The sequence below is a fragment of the Heliangelus exortis genome, chromosome 12 (assembly GCF_036169615.1).
Source record: "Heliangelus exortis chromosome 12, bHelExo1.hap1, whole genome shotgun sequence".
NCBI classification, from domain to species: Eukaryota; Metazoa; Chordata; class Aves; order Apodiformes; family Trochilidae; genus Heliangelus; species Heliangelus exortis.
The window spans coordinates 4146229-4167903 of record NC_092433.1 but is presented as its reverse complement, the minus strand read 5'-3'; the positions used below and the strand labels follow the sequence as shown (position 1 = coordinate 4167903).

At 34.5% G+C, this 21675-nt stretch overlaps 2 protein-coding genes across 2 annotated transcripts in view; one reads left to right on the top strand and one right to left on the bottom strand.

The window, feature by feature from the left end:
• Positions 1-21675, top strand: part of CENPP (centromere protein P) — a 121342-nt gene that overhangs the window by 8859 nt on the left and 90808 nt on the right. Inside the window, exon 5 of the mRNA XM_071755517.1 lies at positions 330-426. Within this exon, the coding sequence (XP_071611618.1) occupies positions 330-426 (97 nt within the window). The remainder of the gene's footprint in view (positions 1-329; positions 427-21675) is intronic.
• On the bottom strand, positions 2982-14532 carry OGN (osteoglycin). Its single transcript, XM_071755516.1, has 7 exons — positions 14306-14532; positions 13440-13691; positions 9635-9719; positions 7627-7785; positions 6823-7025; positions 6180-6275; positions 2982-5678 (listed from the first exon to the last, which is right to left on the bottom strand). The coding sequence occupies exons 2-7, from the start codon at positions 13605-13607 to the stop codon at positions 5508-5510; spliced, it is 882 nt and encodes a 293-aa protein (XP_071611617.1). The 5' UTR covers positions 13608-13691; positions 14306-14532; the 3' UTR covers positions 2982-5507.

Here is a 21675-nt window from a genome sequence, read left to right as displayed (position 1 = left end):
TAAAACAAAGATTTTAGTAGGTGACTACTTTCTGAAGTTACCACAATTTATATATAGAACAACTTTATTCCTACTTATTGTACTGAGGAGTTGAGAACACTGGTTTATAATTCTTCAATTTTTTTTTCCAATATGTATGCTATAGTTTTCCTGTTGGAATAATTTGGGGAGGGAGGATGATTTCTGGCTTCAAATGAAAACTGTACTAATCATTAATTTTTTTAAGGAAGAAATGCAGATTTTAGACTGCATTATCGGTTTGTCTGACTAATTCTGTTTGAGTGAAAAAATGTCTTTTGGTTTTGTTTTTTTTTTTTTTTTTTTTGTAGCATTGAAGAACGTGGAGACATTTTAACATTTTTCAAAAGCCTTTCATCTTATGCTGAGTGGTATGAACATCGTAGATGTGCCTTCCAACATTTCAAGGTAGTGTCTATCAAGCCTTTATTCATGAGTTCACTATTTTATTCTTTAAGTAGTTCATTCAGGAAAAGCAATGGAGGTAAAGTTATCACTCTTTAATGGAGTATGGGAATCATAACTTTGTTGAGAAGTATTAAGATTTTTGTGTTGTGTTGAAGGAGCAATGCCCTTGTTTCATATTTGTCTTGATTTTATCTGTGCCTTGCTGTAGGTGAGAGGTTTTTTTGTTTGTATTAGATTTCATTTTGAACCAAAAAAGGCAAAAGAAGAAATGAAAATAACATTTGTAATCCTTGGCATTTAAATGTTAGTCCGGAAGGACTGAATCTGTCTCTTGAAAATGTGACGGCATGTGTTTGGGCTGCAAGATTTTCAGTTCTGAAACCTTTTACTTAAATAGGAATTAAACTGTTCCTCACTCTTTTAACTCAAACATAGTATTTGAACTTGCTTTTAAATTACCAGTATTTGGCTTGTTTGCTTTGTTGTTGGGGTGGTTTTAAGATAAACAACTATTCCTTGGAGTAAAAATATTGCAGTCGTGCTGAACATGTTTTATGATGGCTGATATTAGAGGAAGATGTCTAGCTGTATAATTGTGTGGGGGCTTTTTAATTGAGTTTTATTTAGCTTGATCATTTTTTGTCATTACACTTAGCATCATTTTGGCTTTTCATCTGCAGTCGGAAGTGGGAACGACTTTGTTTCCTAATTTTTTAACCTTTTAGAGTGTTCTGAGTTCTGAGTTTTGTGATAGATTAATCAATCAGCCACATTAAAGGGAAAAGGTACTAATTTCTGGTGTTAGAAAAACCCAAAATCTTCATTCTCATCTGAGTAATAAACTTGTTGTTGTTTAATCTTCCATGTTTCTGTATAAACTCTAGTCTTTAATCCCTCTATAGAGAACCTAGGGCACCAAGGGTTTTATGGCTTTGTGCTGTGTGCATTTTAATTGTGGGTTGTTTTGGGGTTTTTCTGACTTCACTTGCTTTATAACTCTTCGGGCAGCCTCCTGACAGCAGTCACTGGTTTCTGGGACAGTGATTCAGTGAACTGTTGCAAATATTTGTCACTTTAAAATTCAGTTAAAAAAAAAAGAGAGAAAATAGAAAGGAGAGAGATCTGAAGGTGATATAGAAATTGTGTTTCATAAGCAGTTTTTAATGTGTTTGTTTAGATATTGAATGTAAACAATGAAAGGATACATTCATCACTAAAAGATGTGTGAAGATAAATTCACTCAAGACATATGTTTGGCAATATCATATACTCTTTCCAAAGGTGTTTTTCTTTCTTTGGACAAAGATGCTGCTGAGATGCAAACCAGTTTGGGAGAATATCAAATATGACTGACTATGGGCTTATGAAGATGGTTTTTCAGGCCTTCTTATTTCTGTTAGCATTAGTAATGATTTTATTCACAAACAAGATTTTCTGAGGTGAGAGCTAATAAAAGGTTCAAATATCAAATCAGTCAATTAAGATAATCAGATTGCAAAGGAGAATGTATATTTTGAACTTCATATTCTGTACTAATTTGTGTGGAAGTGACTACCAGTATGCATTTAACATTTGCATAAAAACAAATGAAGAATCTTAGCCTCTTAATAGTTTACACTCTGACAGCATTAAAAAAAGTAGTCTCCAACTTGCTGTCCTATTTGCTTGTTGGGCTGCAAGTATATAGGCAAATAACTGCACAGTATTGGAGAGAAGACTATTTGGAGTGAGGTTTTGGGTTTGTAGTTTTCTCTTATTTTGTTATTTAAAAGTAGAAAATTAATTTCTACTACAAAGTAGAAATAGGCAGTGTTTCTAATAGTTTTGTCAGTGTAGGGTAAAACCTGAAGAGGCTGATTTTTTTTTTTTTTTTTTTTTTTTTTCTGTTAGTTTTAGTACTGGAGAAGAGGGGAGTGATGTGGAAGTGATTGAATACTTCAGTAATAATGACTGTTGTAGATTAATGACAATTGCAGGTTTCAAGCCAAGTTGGCCAGCAGTGTATTTCAAAAAATTTGGCTGCACAAATGGCAGATTTGCAGTCAGAGTTTTCTCAGTGAGTGTAATGGTGGGATGGGTAGCTCAAAATGAAGTAAAAAAGCAATTTAAAGAATACTTGGCTGTGACTTTAAGCAGGCTTTCCCAGGTAGCAGGGGCAGGTTTAGGTTAGTGTGAGTAAAGCGTGTTCAGTTGTAAGCATTTGTACTAAAACAAGTTAATCTACAAGTTGTATGCTACACACAATCAAGAGTTGAGTATAACCATCACTACTCTCTGCTGCTGCTCCTCTATTCTAATGAAAACAGTCCACAAGGTAGTGTTTTAAATACACTTTGAAGTACTGAGTGGTGTCCAAGTCCTTTGTATGGCATTACTTGTACTTCAGGTCTTACTCCATTGCCACAATAAATATTATGCCTACAAAATGGGCTTATATCTGCAAATAACTTTCTGATCTAGATGGATCCTCAGTCTGCTATGAGGCTGAACAACTGAAGTGTGTTGGCATTGCTGGGAGACCAGATTGTTGAAGCTGATAATAATGATAAACAAGAAAAAATTCCAAGTTTTATTGGCAATACAGAACAGAAATGAGTGATAAGAAAAAAAAACCAGAGGGGTGTACATTCGACTTGATAGTAGTACTGGTCACACAAATAAAAAGCAGAAATCCTGCAAGCTGAATCCCTTCTCCTGTAATGTTTTGATGAGTTGACTTGCTATGAATGGGAAAAGTAAATTAAAACATATTGGAGAACTTACTGCCTGCATGAGGCTTTCAGAAGGTATCAGTTGTCTACTTCGGTTTGTTTATAAAATATTAAAAGCATTTATTAGTTTACTGTTGGTATTTAGTGTTTCTGAAAAATATATACAATGTTTTAATGTAAAGTTAGTAATGTGGTAGTGATTAGGTCTTAGAATGCTTACATGTGTGTACATATTACATAAATATGCATATATTTGTGTATACACAATTGTTTTTATAGGAAATGTTTTAGCAATACCAGTCCTATTAATGGTAGAGCTTTCTTTAGTAGTAACAATTTGTGATGAGAGTAGGATCAGATAATGACTGCTTTGTAATGTTCTTACACTTACATGTCTAGCTGTGTTTTCTCTATCTTAGGCATTTCTCAGAAGAGGTGTGAGAAAATTGGCTTTTTTTTTTCTTTTCTAATATATTTAGCTTGAAGTTGGAATGTATTTTTTACATGCTTTGGGGTTATTTTTTACCTTTTGCAAAAAACATGGGAACATTGAAGTTTTATAAATACCATGGGAAAATGAAAGGTACATATTATTCTTGCTTGTTGGTCTTAGTTTTATTCTCAGATGCATTAAAACAATGGAATTTTTCTTGTTACACCAAATGACTTAAAATGGAAAATGCTGGGATTCCCATGTCTTCCTTGGGTAATGAATTCAGGGAAAAATATTTTATCCTTAATCTTGTAATTGTATCCTCTTTCCAGAAAGATGAACCCCCACAGTTGATGCTTGACATAGTCACTTAGGTGGCAAAAGTCTTAGTCACAGATTGTCAGTGTGCTCATAACTGTGTACTTAATTCCCCATAGCTCAAGCACTAACAAATCAAGGCTTAGCTAAGTAAGATAAACAAAACTAATACAAAATAGCTTGTAAAATCAGTATTTTAGATGTAGTGATACATCATCATGCATTTGTTTTTTAACTATAGCTACAAATTAGGAATCTATACTATCTTAAGTTAGTACAAAGTTGATCTGGTAATAGTAACTAGCACACTTCAGGTATTCTGAAGAGTTTACATTTGTGGTAGGTGTTTGAGGGGATAAAATGAAACTGAGGTGTCAGAAATGCATAGGTGTGTAATTAGAACATGGTGTCACATTGATTATATGAAGTGACTGTTGAGGCCTTGTGTCATTTTGTGTTTTTAATCCACTGCATAGTTTAAAGAAGCTGAGTGAAATTATGCTATTTAAATTTTCTTGAGTAGTTAACACTATTTTTAGATTATGACAGAATAATTTTCTCTTTTGAATTGAAACATCTGATTCTTTTTTTTTCCCGAATGAGCAAGAGCATTGCTGTACAAGGGTACTTCTGTTTCTTTGCACGGACTTCTAGCTGAAGTTGTACTTACTTATAGGCAAAAACACAATTCAGCTTTGCTGCTAGTTATATTGTCACATTTCCTTGTCAGGAAAAAGCAGTGGAACAAGGCTTGGCCTACATAGTTCGCTAGGAACAAATATACTTGGAGTCATGCTATGCTGTACTTAGACCATTATATTAAAACGGGAAGATGGTGTTGTGAAAGACTCTCATGAGTACAGCTGAGCAGAATTTGTGAATTTCAATTAAAAATACCTTGTGTAAAAAATAAAATACAAATGTATAAACACACACTTAGATTATTTTGAAAGCAAAATTATCTAAGGAGGTTTAAGAAGCCTTTGAAAAGTTGCACTTGCTATGTTGCGTGGTGCTCTCAGGCTAAATAAGTATTATTCTAATCTTCCACAAACTAAGTTTTTAGGGATGCTTTCATGAAGTTAAGCTTTCAGAAGTTGTGTTTCTAAACATTATTTTATATGCAACTTCATCCAATACACTTTTGAAGGACAACTGAAAAACTTTCAGATTAAAAAGTGGAATTGGAATTGAAACAGAATTAGATATTCCTCTGTGGCTTGATCAAAGCATGCTTTTGCATCTGAAATTAGCATGTAGTGATTGTTTTGGGTATTGGTAAAGAACGTGAATAAGGAGCTGCTTGTGTGATTTCACTTGCACAAGAAGAATATGTGGTGAAATACAAGTTGAGAAGATATGTGTGTATATATATATTTCTATAGTTTCATTTACAGGAAAGATTCTGAAACAATGAGTGAGATTGTAACTAGTAAATAAAGAGGCTGTTTTGAAGTAGTTATTTCATAAAATACCCACATTCCAACATAGTAAAAGTTCTGGATAAGCAAGGAAATAGCATTAATAAGGGGGAGGGTATAAACCTGTAAACAGAGGAAAGATAATGATCTTTTGTTACCATGTTTAGGTTTTGGCATGTAAAATTTCCGAGGTAGTGGCTAGTAGTATGTTCCTACAGGCAGTGTTCTCAAGCAGGAAAAAGCATTAACATGTTTTGCCAAGACAATGGGATTGCCTTCCATCCTTATCTCATCCATACTTGTTCGGATGTAACGTGTGTTGTTAGATTTGCAGAATGTGTCATCAGTGATTGTAGTAATATTGTTGTACTGTAAAACAAAACCAATTTGTTGTTACAATGAATAGGTACACACACATGTACTACATACCCATACACATGTATCTTGAATTTTCAAACTTCACTTGTATTTAGCTTACCCTCCCTTTTTACTGTTTGTGGATCTGATTTGTTTACATTATAGGTCTGCCAAATCGGGTCTTTCTGAACCACTCAATGAGCTGACAAATAGTTTGGGGTTGTTACTGATGTTTGAAATAAATTTTTGGTAAAAGGTTAGTGCTTATTTTTACCATTTGCTCTCCTTAAAATACAGAAACTAATGAGAAGTTCTTGCATGGTATTAACAACTTCTGAACACTGGATGGTTGTGGCCATACGTATTAGAGGTAATTGTTTTATTTGGAGAAGCATTAGATGACTGTAGCACAACTGTAGCATGAAGAGATTTAAGGGACAGTAGGTTTGGTTTGAAGTATGTAACTAATGAGACTCTTTGTGATAGAACATTAAGGAGATACTTGAAAAATACCTGAAGGTGAAGAATACGCAGGCTTTCTGGTAAGTTAAGAGGGACAGATTCCAGTGCATTATGTCCTAAGTAGAGGTAGGCCAAATTTGTCAGTTTCTAAAACGAAGAAAGAGAGATTATTAAGGCTGCTATAACTTACTTGGGGTTAAGTAGTTCATGATGTTACGAGACATCAGTTTTGGTTTGGTGGGGTTTTTTTTGCTGATCACATAGAGAGGCTGTAAAGTGAACTAAGGTGAAACATGCTTTTGCTGTGAATATTGAATTCTATTGTATCAAAAAATGCAAGGAACAGGCCTATGTTTTGGAAATTTCAGTGTTATCTTATTACTTATAGACATACACTATAGCTGTATCCTTGCTTAGTAGCATTTACATGACCCTCAGAATTGTATTTGAGCCACCAATTCTTGAGTTTTTCTTTGAATGTAAGAGAGAAAGAAAAAAGGTAGCTATCTTGTAGAAAAATTTTTATAGAACAACATGGGAGAGTGAATGCTCAAATTCCAAAGGGCCTCAAACAAAACCAAGGCTGGAAAGCTGCTTCATCATACTTTGTTTCTTAGATTACAAAAATCAAGAAAAAAAAAAAGTGCTGATACACTGGATAGTCTAATTACCTAAATTTTTGTCTTTCACTTACCTTGAAAGCATTTGCTTTGATTCCTCTGCTTTTGAGTCTGTTTTGGTTTGCATTAAATGTTGTTAGTTTGGGAGGTAGAACAGGAAGCTTCATAAGTCGATTTTCAGCAAGAGAAAGTTCTTCCAGTAACAGAAGCTTTGAAAAGGCTCCATCTTCTATTTCTTCTATGCTGTTTCCACTGAAATCAATTCTTCTCAAGGTAGCTTTATACAAAAAAAATTAAAATCTAAATATTAAATTTATAATTACATGGCACTTGATATCTATGGTTTTATATGTTAAATGTTACACTGCTGGCTGCTCCATCCTAATTGGGATCTACAAATGTAAATACTGTTAAAATATGAATAAAATCCGCATATGGATTTCCTCATTGTCTTGCATTTAAAAAAATAATAAGGAAAATACTTAGGATACTTTTTGTAGGGACAATGGGATTTTAGACACTTTAGAATTTGCAAAGTGACATAGCTGATAGATATATCATTGGAATCTCTGAAGGAAAAATTATACCTGGTCATTTGAGACAAGCTGAGATGCAAAGTTAAATTTTATTTTTAGCAATCTGTTTTTTTTTTTTATTTTGTGGGAATATTAAGATGGATACGTGGTCCCAAATGGATTTCCATGTTGCCTCCACAGTTCCTGTTCTAATACAAGGACTGAATTAAATAAGTAATGCACAATGAAAAATAGAAAAGAATAAATTATACCTTAGTTTGGTAATCTTAGCATACTGTTAAGGAACAACAAGTTCAGATATGCTGTCAGGTAAACAGGAATTAAAGTTTGAACATTACTTACTAATGTCAGCAAAATCTGAGGCTGCAACCCTTTTTATTTTGTTAAATCGGGCATAAAGGTACGCTGTTTCCTTGGGCAGTGGGGGTACAGCTTTGATGTCTATTTCCTCACAATACACTGATCCACTTAAACACACACAGAGCAGACAAGTAGGTAAATCTGAAAGTAAAACAGACAGTTAAAAGTTATTCAACCAACTTGAGCTTGAATATTCATGATAGAATTTTCTCTAGTATATTTTAAGATCTCCCAACAGATTTTTTTAAACATCGTTGACATGAAGTTTTGAAAAGAATTAGAACTTACTGAGTTTTTATTTTTTAATTGTACTTAAATTCTCTATGTATTCTCCATTCTTGTCTGAGTGTATCGTGAAATTCTATTAATTGATCTAAATTCAGTTTTGTTCTTTAACTGGCTTAGAGTATTGTGAATGATAACTTTAAGTCCATGGCCATGTTAAATGCCATCTGTAGAACCATTCTTTTGAAATGAGAAATCCATGCAGGAGAAACAGCTGGAAGTGTGCATGTTGCATTGGAGCATTTCTGACAGGGTCACTGTGTCACTCTAGCTACTATTTTGTCTGATCCTTTTAATAAAAACTCAAGCAATTAAAATTATATAATTAACTTAGGTAGTCTGTTTCTGTTTTTTATAACTGTTATTTAAGCTAATGAGTGAAACTGTATTTTTAAAATATAGTTTAAGCCCATTATGTCTTGTCCTGTCCTTCATGGATATTAGGAGGGCATCAGTCACTTACACTTTGCATTAATTCTGCATGACATCAAAACTAAATAGACATAACTATGGCTTTTAATCCAGATTTGTCATTATTGTTAAACTACTGAGTTTTCTATACTGTGGTATTTTTGGTTAGCTTCCAAATTGATCTGTCTATAGTATAGAGTGGTGTTGTATGGCTGGGTAGTTTGTAATCACTGCATAGCAGCATAGGTCTTCTGCAGCCAGTAAAGTCTTGCAGGAGTAGGCTAGTCAATACTGGGAAGCCAACCCAGTATGTATTAATAGAGTAATTTTATTTATTTTTCTTACAGAAGTACTGAAGATAATTGAATTTAGCTTTTGACCTTTAGCTTTGTGAATGCTACCATTTACTAGACTTACTAGTTCTGCCCCAGTTCCTTTTTTTGATTTAGTGTCTTGTTTGTCATATGCTAGACTCTTAAGAAATGGAAAATGGTTATGAAACTGTTGTCGCTGTTTAAAAAGCAATGGTTTTTAAAATTGTGACTAGAGGCTCTGGAGTTCTCTACGTGTTTGTTCTGCTTTTGATGGGGGCTTGTTGATAGGTGTCACTTGGCAATAACTAACCCTTATTAGAAATCTGGAGATTGACATTCCAGTGGTCTTGATGAATCATCAGTTATTTTTGTAATTTTAGATCACAAATGTACCTGAAATGGTGTCTCAGTGCTCTGCTTCACAGAAATGCTTTTCCTTTCATATGTAGAAATTGTTGTGGTTTATTAGAAGAAATCTGGACAGTCCTCCTCAGAGCCTGTAGGACGTTTAGTCTAGTGAATCATGTTCCTGATATATTTTAACCATCAACCTCCTTTATCAGATGTAAACTGACAATAGCTCCTTGTTTGAAGACATCTATCTCAGTAACTTAAGCATATCATGTTTCAGCATTACTTGGATAAACTGTGGAACCTAAACTGTGGGGGGGTATTCTGGTTTTTTTTTGTTGTCTTGCCTAACATTTAACTTGGATACATCTCAGGACAGCAAATATGGCTGGGTTAGTCTGTAGAGAATCTTGTAAGCTGTGATTTATGTATTTGCAGTTTACATGAGGATCCTTTAAATTTTTTCAGCCTCCTCTGTTAGAAGACTTTTCAAAGGAGATATGAAAGATATCCATAACTGATAAGGTGAATTCTATATCCCTTGTCATTATTTGTATATTAAATTTTTATATTAAAACATGTACTTTTGGAGAATTTACATATTACGGTATTCATATGAATTAACTTACTTGTGTCCTTTGTTGGTGGTGCATCGAGTTCGCTGTCATCCCCTTGCAGTTTTAGGGAGGTGTCAAGAGAAATGTTTGCTCCATCCTTTGTGTTGAAAGCAAATGTTGTTTTAAGAAACAAACAAAAAGAGATTGACTATGACAAGGATCTGAAACAGGAGACCTTTTCTAAATGAGCTTCCTACAACATACCTCCTTATGGCATAGAATTTTTAAAGTACTCATATGCTAGATGACTAATGTGATATATTATACCTTCTGTAGATGAGGCCTTCACTTTGAAATAAGAAGGGAAGGCATTGCTGCTAGTGCTCTTCAGAAAAGTGAAGCTCTTCAGCAAAGGGCACTAGACATAAAATGCAGGCTACATGGTAAGGAAAGAATATGTAGCAATGGTTACCTACAGAACCCTGGAGTTTTGAAGACAAGTTTTGCACATGATGCAAAATTTGATAGGATTCTTGTGAATGCAAATCCTAGGAATGCAGACCCCTGTTGAAGAGAGCTGCTTCTGCACTGGGAATGCTTGCAAGTGAACCGGTTTATTTTTTTATTTTTACTTTTAAAAAAATTATTTCAAAGCCCCTTTTCTCTCCATTGAGTAATGTAGTATACTGGTAGCTCATCTATTAGAGCAATGTTAAAGTAGCACTATCTTTTGATATTAACTTCTTAACTTTTTGTGTGTGTGTGTGTGTGTGTGTTTGCTTGTTCGCATATATTTTACTGTGGGAATTTATTGTATTCTGCAGAATGAAATGCTTAAGCTTGACATAAAGCCTGAGAAACAAGTATCTTGGCAGGCCTCTGTCATTTTGACCCTTTTTTAGCCTGTGAATCATCCATCCCTTGGCTCTTCCCTGCAGCTGTCGATCCAGGCTGTGGCTTGCTCTTGCCTGTTTTTTTTGTGTAAGGTTTGGGATAGCTTGGTTTGTTCTAGGAAGGGTTTTATATGCAACCTAGAATGCTGGCAACAGTTCAGCAGTTTACACACGAGACTTCTGGGTAGGGTAAGAGCTTTTGCAGTGTTGGGGATAGAAAAGCTGGGATGTGTGACTGAAGCAGCAAATCTCACAGAAGGTTTCTGCAAAAATGTTTAGCTTGCACAGGTATGTTGATTAGGCTTGTGAAATCCTGTACTGAGGTGTCCATGCCAGAAACCACTTCTGTGTAGATGGACTTAGGACTACTGTACTGATTTTTGCAGTTGTGTCTGTGGCTCTTAAAGAATATTTTTAATACACTTGTATGAAAAACATGTTTATTGACATAGCATATCTGTAATAAGCTGTAGATTTATAGTCTAGCATCCTACCGGAGGGGTGTGATCTGCCAGAGCACACATGCGAGTCCTTTGCAGAATACAGCCTACAACTAATTTCTGCAGGTGGGAAATGTCAACAAAAAATAAAACTAATGTTGTGGAATACTTCTAAATCCACAAAATTAAGCAATGGATTCCACACCACCCTCCCCTAGTAAAAATAACCAATATACTGGAAGTATTTCATAGTCAGTTATAAAAATTCCTAGCATGGAATATCAGTGCAGAAGATTGTTTAGATTATAACCACAGAAAATTCATTACTTCCATATGTAGGGAACCCACTGAAGCAATATTAGCTGACTTGCATACTTAAATTCCACCTGCCTCTTGCACATTACTCCACAGACATGAATTGCTCATACAAAACCACATTAAAATTTTGCATCTAAATATTTCAACCATCTCAAAACTTCTGTGAAGTACTTGATAGTACTTGTTTGATCTTTTAACACACAATGTTGAGAAACCTGATAGTTAATATTCAGTGAACTGAATTAGTCCAGATACAAGACTGTAGTTCTGTTCTGTTAGATTTCATGTTTTTAAGCTTCTCATATTTTATTCAAGACTGGGGTGGCTGTGGTGTCAATAATTGTAATAAATTTTGCTTGGCTTACCTTTTCCTTAGTAGCAGACTGAAGTTCATTTTGTTGCTTGCTAGCACAAAGATGTCTTATTATGTTTTCACTAAAAATCTTTTTACTAAATTTATGTATAAACACATAGTAAGGAGTTAAATTTGTCATACAAGATAGATTTCTGACTGGGCATGTTTAAGGAAATTGTTGGCATGTATTCCAGTTACAATTAACACTTAGTACTCTGGGAGCTAGAATCTGTGCAATAAATGAATAGAAGATTTGTTTGCACATCCTATGTTTAAATTGAGAACACCAGAACTTGTATAGATGCATTTGTTTCACATAAGGAACTAATTTATTATTTTGCAATGAAAACACATCATTGCAGAACTGACCTGATGGAAATAATGACCAACTGCATTCCTAGATTTATCCTAAGCAGAACTGTTGGCCTTCAGAAGACCTCAAGTTTATAATACTGCCAGCATGAACTGTGATTAATCCGTGGCACATGTGTTGGCACAATTTTCTTGTACATATACTCCTTGTTCTTTTTACTGAAAAAGTAGTGTATTCTTGTTAGCATGAGATGCCATTCATTACTAAAATTTTCTATGGCTAACTAGTTAACTTTTAAATATTTTTTTTGGTATTTTTTTAATAACTTAGTTATAAGTGAGAAGCCACCTATTAAGAGTAATTTAAATGCTCTCTTATTCAGAGGTTTAGGAAACTTGTTACTTCATCACTGTGGCAGATGTAAGATTTTAAAATACTGTATTAATTTTTAGTCTACCAGCAGAAAACACTAATTTAACCAGAACTGGGAAAACCATACAGACTTGATTTTTATATATATTTTTTTGCAATTTTTCATTTACAGATACTATCTTATCCAGTGTGCCTTTTTCTTGTTCATCATACTAAGTTATTGTAATAAGCATGATTGATGGCAATGAAACCTTTCTGGAATTTATTAATGCTGGGTATTAATCTTTCTTTGGATATGTGGTATTTTCCTTGGCAGCTAGTGTAGGGGCAATGCTATTTAGTTTTTCTCCCAGGTGAATGTTGTATCTCATGTATGGTGTTTAAGTCCTGTTAGAGGCAGCCTGTACAGGAGGGGTGAGGTTTCTAACTGTCCATGTTAGCTGAGGCTGTTACATTCATTCAGTTCTCTTTTGGTTTTCTGGTCCTCTGCTTAAGTGTTTAAATTAGCAAGTATGTATGTGGAGAACACAGCAAAAAAGTTTAGAATTGACCGTTTGGGGGTGCTGGTGAGTAGCATGTGGTATCATCTTGATTGCTACCTTTAACACTCAAAGTATTAATAATTTAGGTGACTTAGGGAGGACTCGACCTTCCATAGTAGTTCAGGACTGCTAAACTATTGATTTGCAAAAAAACCCCAAACAACCCACCCCTGAGAAACCAAGGCAAAAAACCCTGGTGATTTGTTAAAAGAGAAAGTGGTTTATGCTAGCAGGTTATGTGCAATAAAAAGGACTGTTTCAATTATTACTTTGATATAAAAAATACTTCCTTAAATAAAATCACTTTCCTTTTAAACAAACTTACTCTGTTAATACAATGTTACTCAAACTGTTAGGCTAGTTTACCCCTTTCTTGAAACACTTACAACAGTAGGCATGTAACTACAGCAGAGTTTAAAATGATGCTTTAGTCTCATCTGTGAAAGCCTGTGGTGTGAATTTTTCAAACTGTAGCAAGGGTAGTAGTTTTGTGATTTTAATTTGTGGCTTTCCCTATGTCTGAAACCATTTTATGTTTTGCTATCATAAGACTTTCCCATAAAGCTTGCATACATGCATGTAACACCTAATTCATAGAATGCTTAGCCATTCAAAATATTAAACTGATAATATAAATAAAATACCTTTCTTATATCCTTGGATTGCATTTCATAATCTTGATGGATCAGGCTTCCCATGGTAACATCTGTATCATAGTCATAGAACTGGGCTGATTCTTGCTGTATAGGTGGTGCTGAATTTACCAAAGGTACCAGTGCAAACAACAAAAAAGTAGTCTGCAAAGTCTTCATTCTTGCACAGAGCAATGTGTCTGCTTTCACTGAGCTGGTGACGATCTACTCGTGTGTTGACTATGGAGAATACTTTCTTTGTGACTGGAAATGAAAACGCAATCTGTCAAAACAATATTTCAAGCCTAGAGAACTAGTTGGCAGGGGTTTCTAACACATAAGGAACATGGAACAACTTTTAACTCTTGACATCCTTTAATTAGGCTGTAGCATTATATAAAGTGTTCTTAACATGAAACTGGTAAATAATACAAATTTTCCAACTAATAAGGAAAATAGTACCTTAATTGCAATTGCTTGTTTCCCAGTGTGTTATTTTTGTTAATACAAGCAGATTTTGAGATATAATATAGCATGTATGTTGGTGAACAAATTAAAATGAGAAAGATTCAAATTAATTATTCTTCATTGTGAAAATAGTGATTTTTCAAACCTCGGTGGTCTATAATGATATTCTTCAATTGTCTTTGCCTTTATATTTGGAGGCAAAGAAAAGTGAACACCTCCAGATTATTTTACAGGTTGTATGCTTTTCAAGCAGGGGAAGGAGACTACCCACATAATCTTTAAAACATTTTAAATACATGCACAATAACTTGAAAAGTAAATCTTTACACAGCATTTTTTCCTTTTTACTGTCATTAAGTGTTTTATTTAAACTTTAGGTTACTATACATTTAGGAAAAAAGTCCACTTACCGTTTTAGCAGATTCAAAGTTCTTCTATGATTGTTGTGAAACCATATATCCTCATCTATATGTTAACCTAATTGGACTGATAAAAGAGTAAAGTTATGAATTACATCCGACTTGTTGAAATGAATACTCTGAAAAGTTTGACAGCCTTAAAAGTGCTTTCCATGGGGTAAGAAATGCTTTGCCAGAATTCTTTCCCTAGGGTAAGAGGTAATATCCTGGAGCAGGGGGGTTGTGCTCTGAGTAACGTCTGTAAGTTTGTGTAGCTCATCCTACGTCTGATATTACTTGTTAAAATGGTAGCCTTCTGCTTTATGATGATTTACCCCTTATAATTGCTAAGGCTTTTTCTGTAAATCAGATACTAATTGTGCAAACTAGAGGTCTATAACAAGGCATGTGTTACCCATTTTGTTTAGTGGTTTAGCTAGGAGACAAAGCAGCTGCTTTCTGACTGGGGCAGAGGTAGAGCCAAAGCATATGTATACCATATTAGTCACATTTTATGAGTAATAAAATGTTTCATTACAAGTTTTATATGTTTAGAGATGTTTCACCTAAATATGAAATGGAAACTTTTCAGTCTGAAGAGTGGAAACAAAAAACATTTTTTAGAATTGTGTGTGTTGATCTTCACATGAGTAATTCATGTCTAAATGCTTCACTGAATGACTCATTAGGCAATTTATTGAAAAACTGCTTTCACATTAAGTATTTATTTAGAGCTAGGTTCTATGTCAGTTCTATAGATAACTTAATAAACACTGTCCAAGTGTAGAATTTTCATCTGAAATGCAAGCAGCAGTTTTCTGGATTTCTAATGCATTTCTTCCTCCCCCATTCTTTTCCTTATTATGTAGTCTTGGCAGTCAGTACAAATGGGAGCCAGATGACCAGCTTGAAAGTTTACAAAGTGGTTTCTCTGAGTCTTTAAAAACTATGTAGCAATAAAACCTAGTGGGAATATATTCAGATTTACGTTTCTCTTTCATTTCTATGACTTCATTTTTTTTGCTAGCGCTGTCTGTTAGAGTAATGTTGATAACAGATGAAGAGTGGACCTATTTGGTAAGTTTTCTTCTGAGTGCTTCCTTGTTTAGAAGCCAGATGTCTGTAGCAAATATCCAAATAGTAAAATGGCTACAGCCATTTGTCCTCTAAACTTTTTTCCAGTTTATGATCAATTACCATTTTCTGAATTCATTAGGATTTTATGAAAACTTTCATTTAGCTTATATACAAAATAATGTCATAGTTTGCACTTGGAGCTTGGTCTGTGATAGTGATCTTGTTGTAGGTTTGTAATTAAAATATAAAGGGAAGAGGCCCAGTTATGGAAATTGGCCTCTGAATCACATAGAGTCCTTGTCACATTAATAACAACAGAAATTTCTGACATTGCTGTCAGAAGTACTGTGTATGATAGAATGGTGGATTTGCTGAGGAACAGACAAAAACAAAATTGCAGAGTCAGTACCATCTTACCATCATTCATGGATTCCTGCATGTTTCAAAGGTAACACCAGCAGCTCTGCTTTGTACCCAACCTCTTTCCAGCTTCAGCCCTTCCTGCCAAACAAGCAGGTTAAGATTTTCTTAGGCATCCAAGTGTTTCCAATGCTTGAATGTAATCAAAAGACTCATGTTCCAAGGGAAAAGTTTTAACTATTGAAGCTGAAAGCATGTGTAAAATATTAAATATATTTATGATCTTATGTGAATTTATTTTGCAAGTATTGCAACCCTAGATTGTATATGGGCATAGCTTAGTTTTTTCCTTATGACAATTTTTAAAAAATGATAGAAAATTGCTAGATAAACGAGTCCTCAAACTTAGGAAGTCTTCATGCAAGAAAGCTGTTACTTCTTTTGATCTGCAAAAGGAGAAGAGGCTCTGTAATATGTTAGAAGGCTTTAGTTATAGCTTCTGCAGGTCACGCTGTCAAAATTTTTTTAACCAGGGTCACAGGATTTCAGTGGTATGCTTACCACAAAAACACTGTGTAATGTGGGTACTCACTGTTTTTCTTTAAGCACTTAAAAGAAATTAATGAACACTTAAAAATACATTTGAAGAGTGATATTGTAAGTTGTTACCTTGGCATGATTATCATGAATTTTTACCTTAAAGTTTAGTTTTACTTTCACTTTAAACTGTTACTGCCAAATAAAGTACTAGTCTTATATTTCATCTGCTTGTCTTCCCTTACTCTAGGAAGAAAAAAACAGCAACAAATAATTTCAGACAAAACCAATTGTTACCAGCATATGTTGCAGATGCTCCTGTCAGTCCAAGGAAAAGGGATGGCACAAGTAGCTGCAATGAGGATGATAATATTGCTTCTTTCTGTAACAGTGCTGCTTTATTCATGTTAAAAAGGACTTGAAACAGCTGCAATATCCTAATAATCTAAAAAAACATCTTAGAAGTGTGGTTCATGCACCCTGGCATTAAAGAAGTATTTTCCCTGGCAAACAGTGTGTGCTTTCTTGGCACTGCTAGTGCTTAGAACTTTGATATGTAGGTACCTGATTCTTGGACTCTAGTTACAATGATCTTTATACTTAGAAGGTGGCTTCTTTTCTGGAAACTGAAACAAGCTCTGTTGTTGAGTAATTGAGCTCCATTTTTTTAAAGTAGGCCTCGATAATCAGAAAGCATTTTGGGATGCTTTCTGATTTGCCAGGTGTGCCATTTTGGTTTTTTTAATTATTTTTTTTAACTCATGATATCTCAGATACACTGACTGGCTTTTTCCACATGAAACTTTCACTCAAAATGTTGGGCATTTAAAATTGCTCTTTTACTAGTTGTGTTGAAATGGAATCCTGGCATAAATTTTAACAGTAGTTATTTCTCTACAATTTCATAAGGATATGAGATGTAGCTAAAGGTGTAAATGAAGTAAAATAATTTTTACTTCAAGTAGTGGGAATCCAAGTCAGTCCAAAAAGGGACACCTGCACTCTGGATTCTGCTTTCAGAAAAACTCAACTTAGGGGAAAATGTTTGCATACAGTACGTGTAAAATTTGTTCCTTGTGGCCTTCTGTCAGGATAGACAGGGACTAAGAAAAGGTTTTTGGGAGCAAAAAGCCCAAAGTTGAACGGGTATGGATAGCAGAGGTAGGAAAGGTATAGAGGAACACAACAAAAAAAAAATTAAGGTAACTGTGAGCTGTGTATGCTGATTAAATCTTCTTCAGCATTTGGGAAGAAATCTCATGTTTATCAGTGTTTCTATGTCAAGAGCATGTAAAGCAATAAATCAGGATGAAAATACTCCAGATGAACTGAGGAAAGGTTTTGTTTTGCAGGCAGATGAGTGGGTTTTGTGAATTATTTGAACTGGCTGATGTTCAGCTCAATCTGTTTATCTTGTGCTTGAAGTGGCCTCGAACATTCTGCTCTGATTAGAGCTTTAGTATGACTAGCTCATATCTGCTCTCACCATTCTCCTAACACTTTGAAAGGCAGATGAAAAAAGCAACCAGTTTTCTTAAAAACTAATCAGGTGCATACTGCAAAACCTGTCATGAGTGTTTCTTACCAGTTCTCATAGGTGCTAGCATGTTAATTATTTTTTACTATATTAGGCATTTTTTGCTTAGTACTTAAGCTTAGTACAAAAATTATAGGAGAGATATGCTTTTAAAAGCAAAAGTACAAGACAGAAAATCACCTTTATCCTGGCCCAAACCAGGACAACTTTCAACATTGCTTTAGTGTTTTTACAATGGAACTGAGGGTTGATTGCTAATAATGTGTGTGGCACTTAGTCTCTCTTGTGGTAAATCCCTGTGAGACACTGAAGTACTGATTGACCTGAAAAGAGTCAATCAGACTGGGTACCCTTTCCTCTCTTTAGAGGCTCTTGGTTGGAAATTACTTCTCTGGGGTGCCTGTAGGAATTATGTGGAAGCAGGGAATGACACTGCCTATCCAAAGAATCATGATTGTGTGATGAGAGGCAGAACTCTAAGAGGGAAGAACAGGAAAAATGGAGACTGAAGGAAGGTTGCTGTATTCTGTGTGAAATAAACCATATTTAAATATTTAGATTTGTTCTATATTAAGGCAAAGAAAGTGTATTTTTGCAGATGTTTAAAGAGCTTGGCTTTCTTCTTGTCTCTAAAGGACAATATTGGCAAGTTCTGTAGCTTTTAGGTTTTATTGGTTTTAGGTGTTCTTGGATGTATGGATTATTGTTTCCCTATGGCTCATGAACACTGGGAGTCACACAATGTTCGAAGATTAGTGTCTTCCCTTAGGCAGAAATATGTCTGACATAATGAGATGGTAACAAATTAAGAAAGCCTTTAAAGACTTTTGGGCATTTATCAACCTAGACATAATGAATTTTCTTTTGCAAGTGATTTTTTTGCTCCATATGGAAAGTTCATTTTCAATATTTCTTTGCATATAAGTTGTGTGAAGTGTGATTGAACACTTTGCAATAATGACCAGCTGCTCTTGGTTAGAATAATTATAACAGAAAAGGTTTTCTAGACTAACAGGTAGTTACTGAACCAGTCTGATAACATCTACAAAATAATCTGCAAGCAGTGAAACATGGATTTGCTGTTAAAGAGAACAAAGGCTTGAACTGATGTTTAAACTGAACTCAGTTCAGTTTGTAGTCTTATTTTCTCATTTTTTAAAACTTGAAATAAATAACTCCATTAATCTGGGTTGTTATTTAGTTCATTTTCTTTTCCTAAAATGCAGACCTTTTTCAGCTTGACTGTGTGGCATGATTACTTCTACCTTCTTAAGTTAATTTTGTCTCTTTGATAGTGCAGCTTCATGCTTGGACTGCTGCATGTATGTGTGACATGGAATTCCTGCATCCTCCTGATATATTCCAATTTAGCATGCTGAGGGTCAGAGGAAACTTTGGAGATAGTATTAACTGTAAGATAATGGTCATGCATTACAGAGAAAACGTAGAACGTTACTTAAGATGCCAAATGACAAAAGAAGTACTGGAGATAAAATAGTTATGCGTAAATACCTCCTGTATTTTTATTAAAAGTTGCAAATATTTCCAAGGCTTGATGATTTAGATTTAGTTCAGGTCATTGTTAGGGCCACCAGCTGCAAAGTAGAGACAGTTGAAAAATGATCTAGTGATTGTATGAACATCCATATGTTTCTGATTTATAATCAGAATTTTTTTATGCTGAAGACATTGCCGTTATTCCTTGCACTTCTAGAAGAGAGACTCCTTTTATCAGTTATTGTGTTATAAATGAATAAAGCACATTCTTAAAAAGATGCAGAATATATAGAAATCAAACCATTGTTAACAAATGCAGATGGTAACTGAAGTAATGGTACTGTCTGCTATTTACACAGAGTCCTCTGTTGAACAGGACTGTTCTCTTTAACTTTGCTTATATATCATCAGTTATATCCTGAATCAAAAGCCATCCTACCCCAATTTATTGAAGTTGCTTAGAATTCCTTCCTGAATTATCATTACTTCTTTATAATGATACCATTTGCTGTGAGACATTAATATGTTTACAGGGACCCTAGACTCATTGCTCTGACACTCACTTGTCTTTATATGTATTTTACTTCAGTGTTCATGTTATCTTTTCCTTATGTTATTCATAGCATCTGCTTTACTGTCGTGTAATCTTCAGATTTTTTTTTTCCTTGTGATGTTCTTAATAATAGAGGAAGGTCGATTCAATTGTTTCTTCTGTAGATGATGAATTTATGCAATGAATTATGAGATCAAGGTATTATTTATGTTTCTTTTTCAATTAGGTTGTTAAACAAGTAAATAGTAGACAAAGTATCTTAAACTATTCTACAGTAAATGTGTATATTTGTGGAACTCAATAGCTTCCAGCACTGTATGCACAACTTGGTTTGTAGCTGAAAAGTTCTGGCAGTAATTCCTGAAAAGTATTGCAAAATCTTTTTACTGTATAAATCGTTTTTTTTTATTATTAATAAATAGTGTGTTCTCCTTTCATACTTTTCAGATAGGAAATTCCTATGTCTATTGCTTGCACTGATCAAGTTGGGAATGAAGGAAATTGATTCATATTTTAACAGTGGAGTATGTTAGAGCAAGTCAGAAAACTTGCAATGTAAATCATCTGTTTTCTATAAAAGGAGTTACTTTCCTAATCCGTGTAATTTTTATTGTCAGAATACTGAAGTAAATATCTCAAAAAATAAGCCTTATAAGTATTAAATACCAAGAAAATGGAAAAAAGGCAAATGACGTTGCCTCTGCTTTGAAGCTAGAGGAAGAAATGTAGACAGTTGGATTAAACTACTGTTATTTTTCTTCCACTGTTTGGATTTCTACAATAACCTTTTCACCTTTGTGATAAAATCTGTTTGTCAGTTTTGGGAGCTTTAATTTTGTGGATTAAAGTTTAGTTGTAACTGAATGTTTGCTAGAATTCTGTGAGGCTTTTCCCACCTATAGGTTACCATGAGTGTCCAAGTGTTCTACAGTGCTCTAAGACAACCTTGCTAACAACTTTGGATGATGCTGAGAACATGTAACTTAGAGTTCAAGAAAGTTCCATCAGCATTTACACAAAAAAACTTGGAAAACATGGTTTTTCAGAATAGTTTATGCAAACCTGAAAGTAGAACTGAGATTTCATTTTTCTTATTTGCTGTGTTTTTTCTTACGCTTCTCCTAGTGATTTAATTTTAGTGTTTTAATCAGGGATGAGTTTTTGAAGTGAATCTCCTGATAAGTCTCTTAATTTACTGCCTCTTATTTCATATCACAGCACTCTTTGAAGTACATGGACTGTACTTTTTGGATGTAACAAAACAGAAGATGTATGTATTCAGCGATGTACCTGGTGTGCTGCAACTGCTAATGGGTTTTAATTAGTGGCTACAAGTAGTCTGAAGAAAAGCTTATCTCCCTAAGAAAAACAGTGTGTGTCTCATGGCCTTATCACAAGTGTTTTGCTCTACTTGTCCAGCCTAGTGCTTCACCAATTGCTAATGCAGACACAATGGTCAGACTTTGCTTCTGCATTTACTGAGTCCTCTGTAAATAAACTAATTAGGCTGCCTGAGACTTGTTAGGCTTTGCTGGTAAAATAGGTAGCATTTAAACACGTTTTGTTTGTGGTTGGAGTCTATTTCCTGCTTAAAAAGACTATATAATATTCTGAAAGTAAATACCAGTGTCAACATGAAGCAATTATGTTTTGATGCCAGACTTCATGCGGTTATGTGGTGGGTACTGGTTTATCCAGAGCTCCACACCTACATGGCTGGGCTACTTTGTGTAGCTGAACAGTGTGGGTGTCTGTCTGCTTCAGGAGCACTGCAACATCAAGCATTGTAGACATGCTGTTCCCAAATTTAATCTGTTAGTG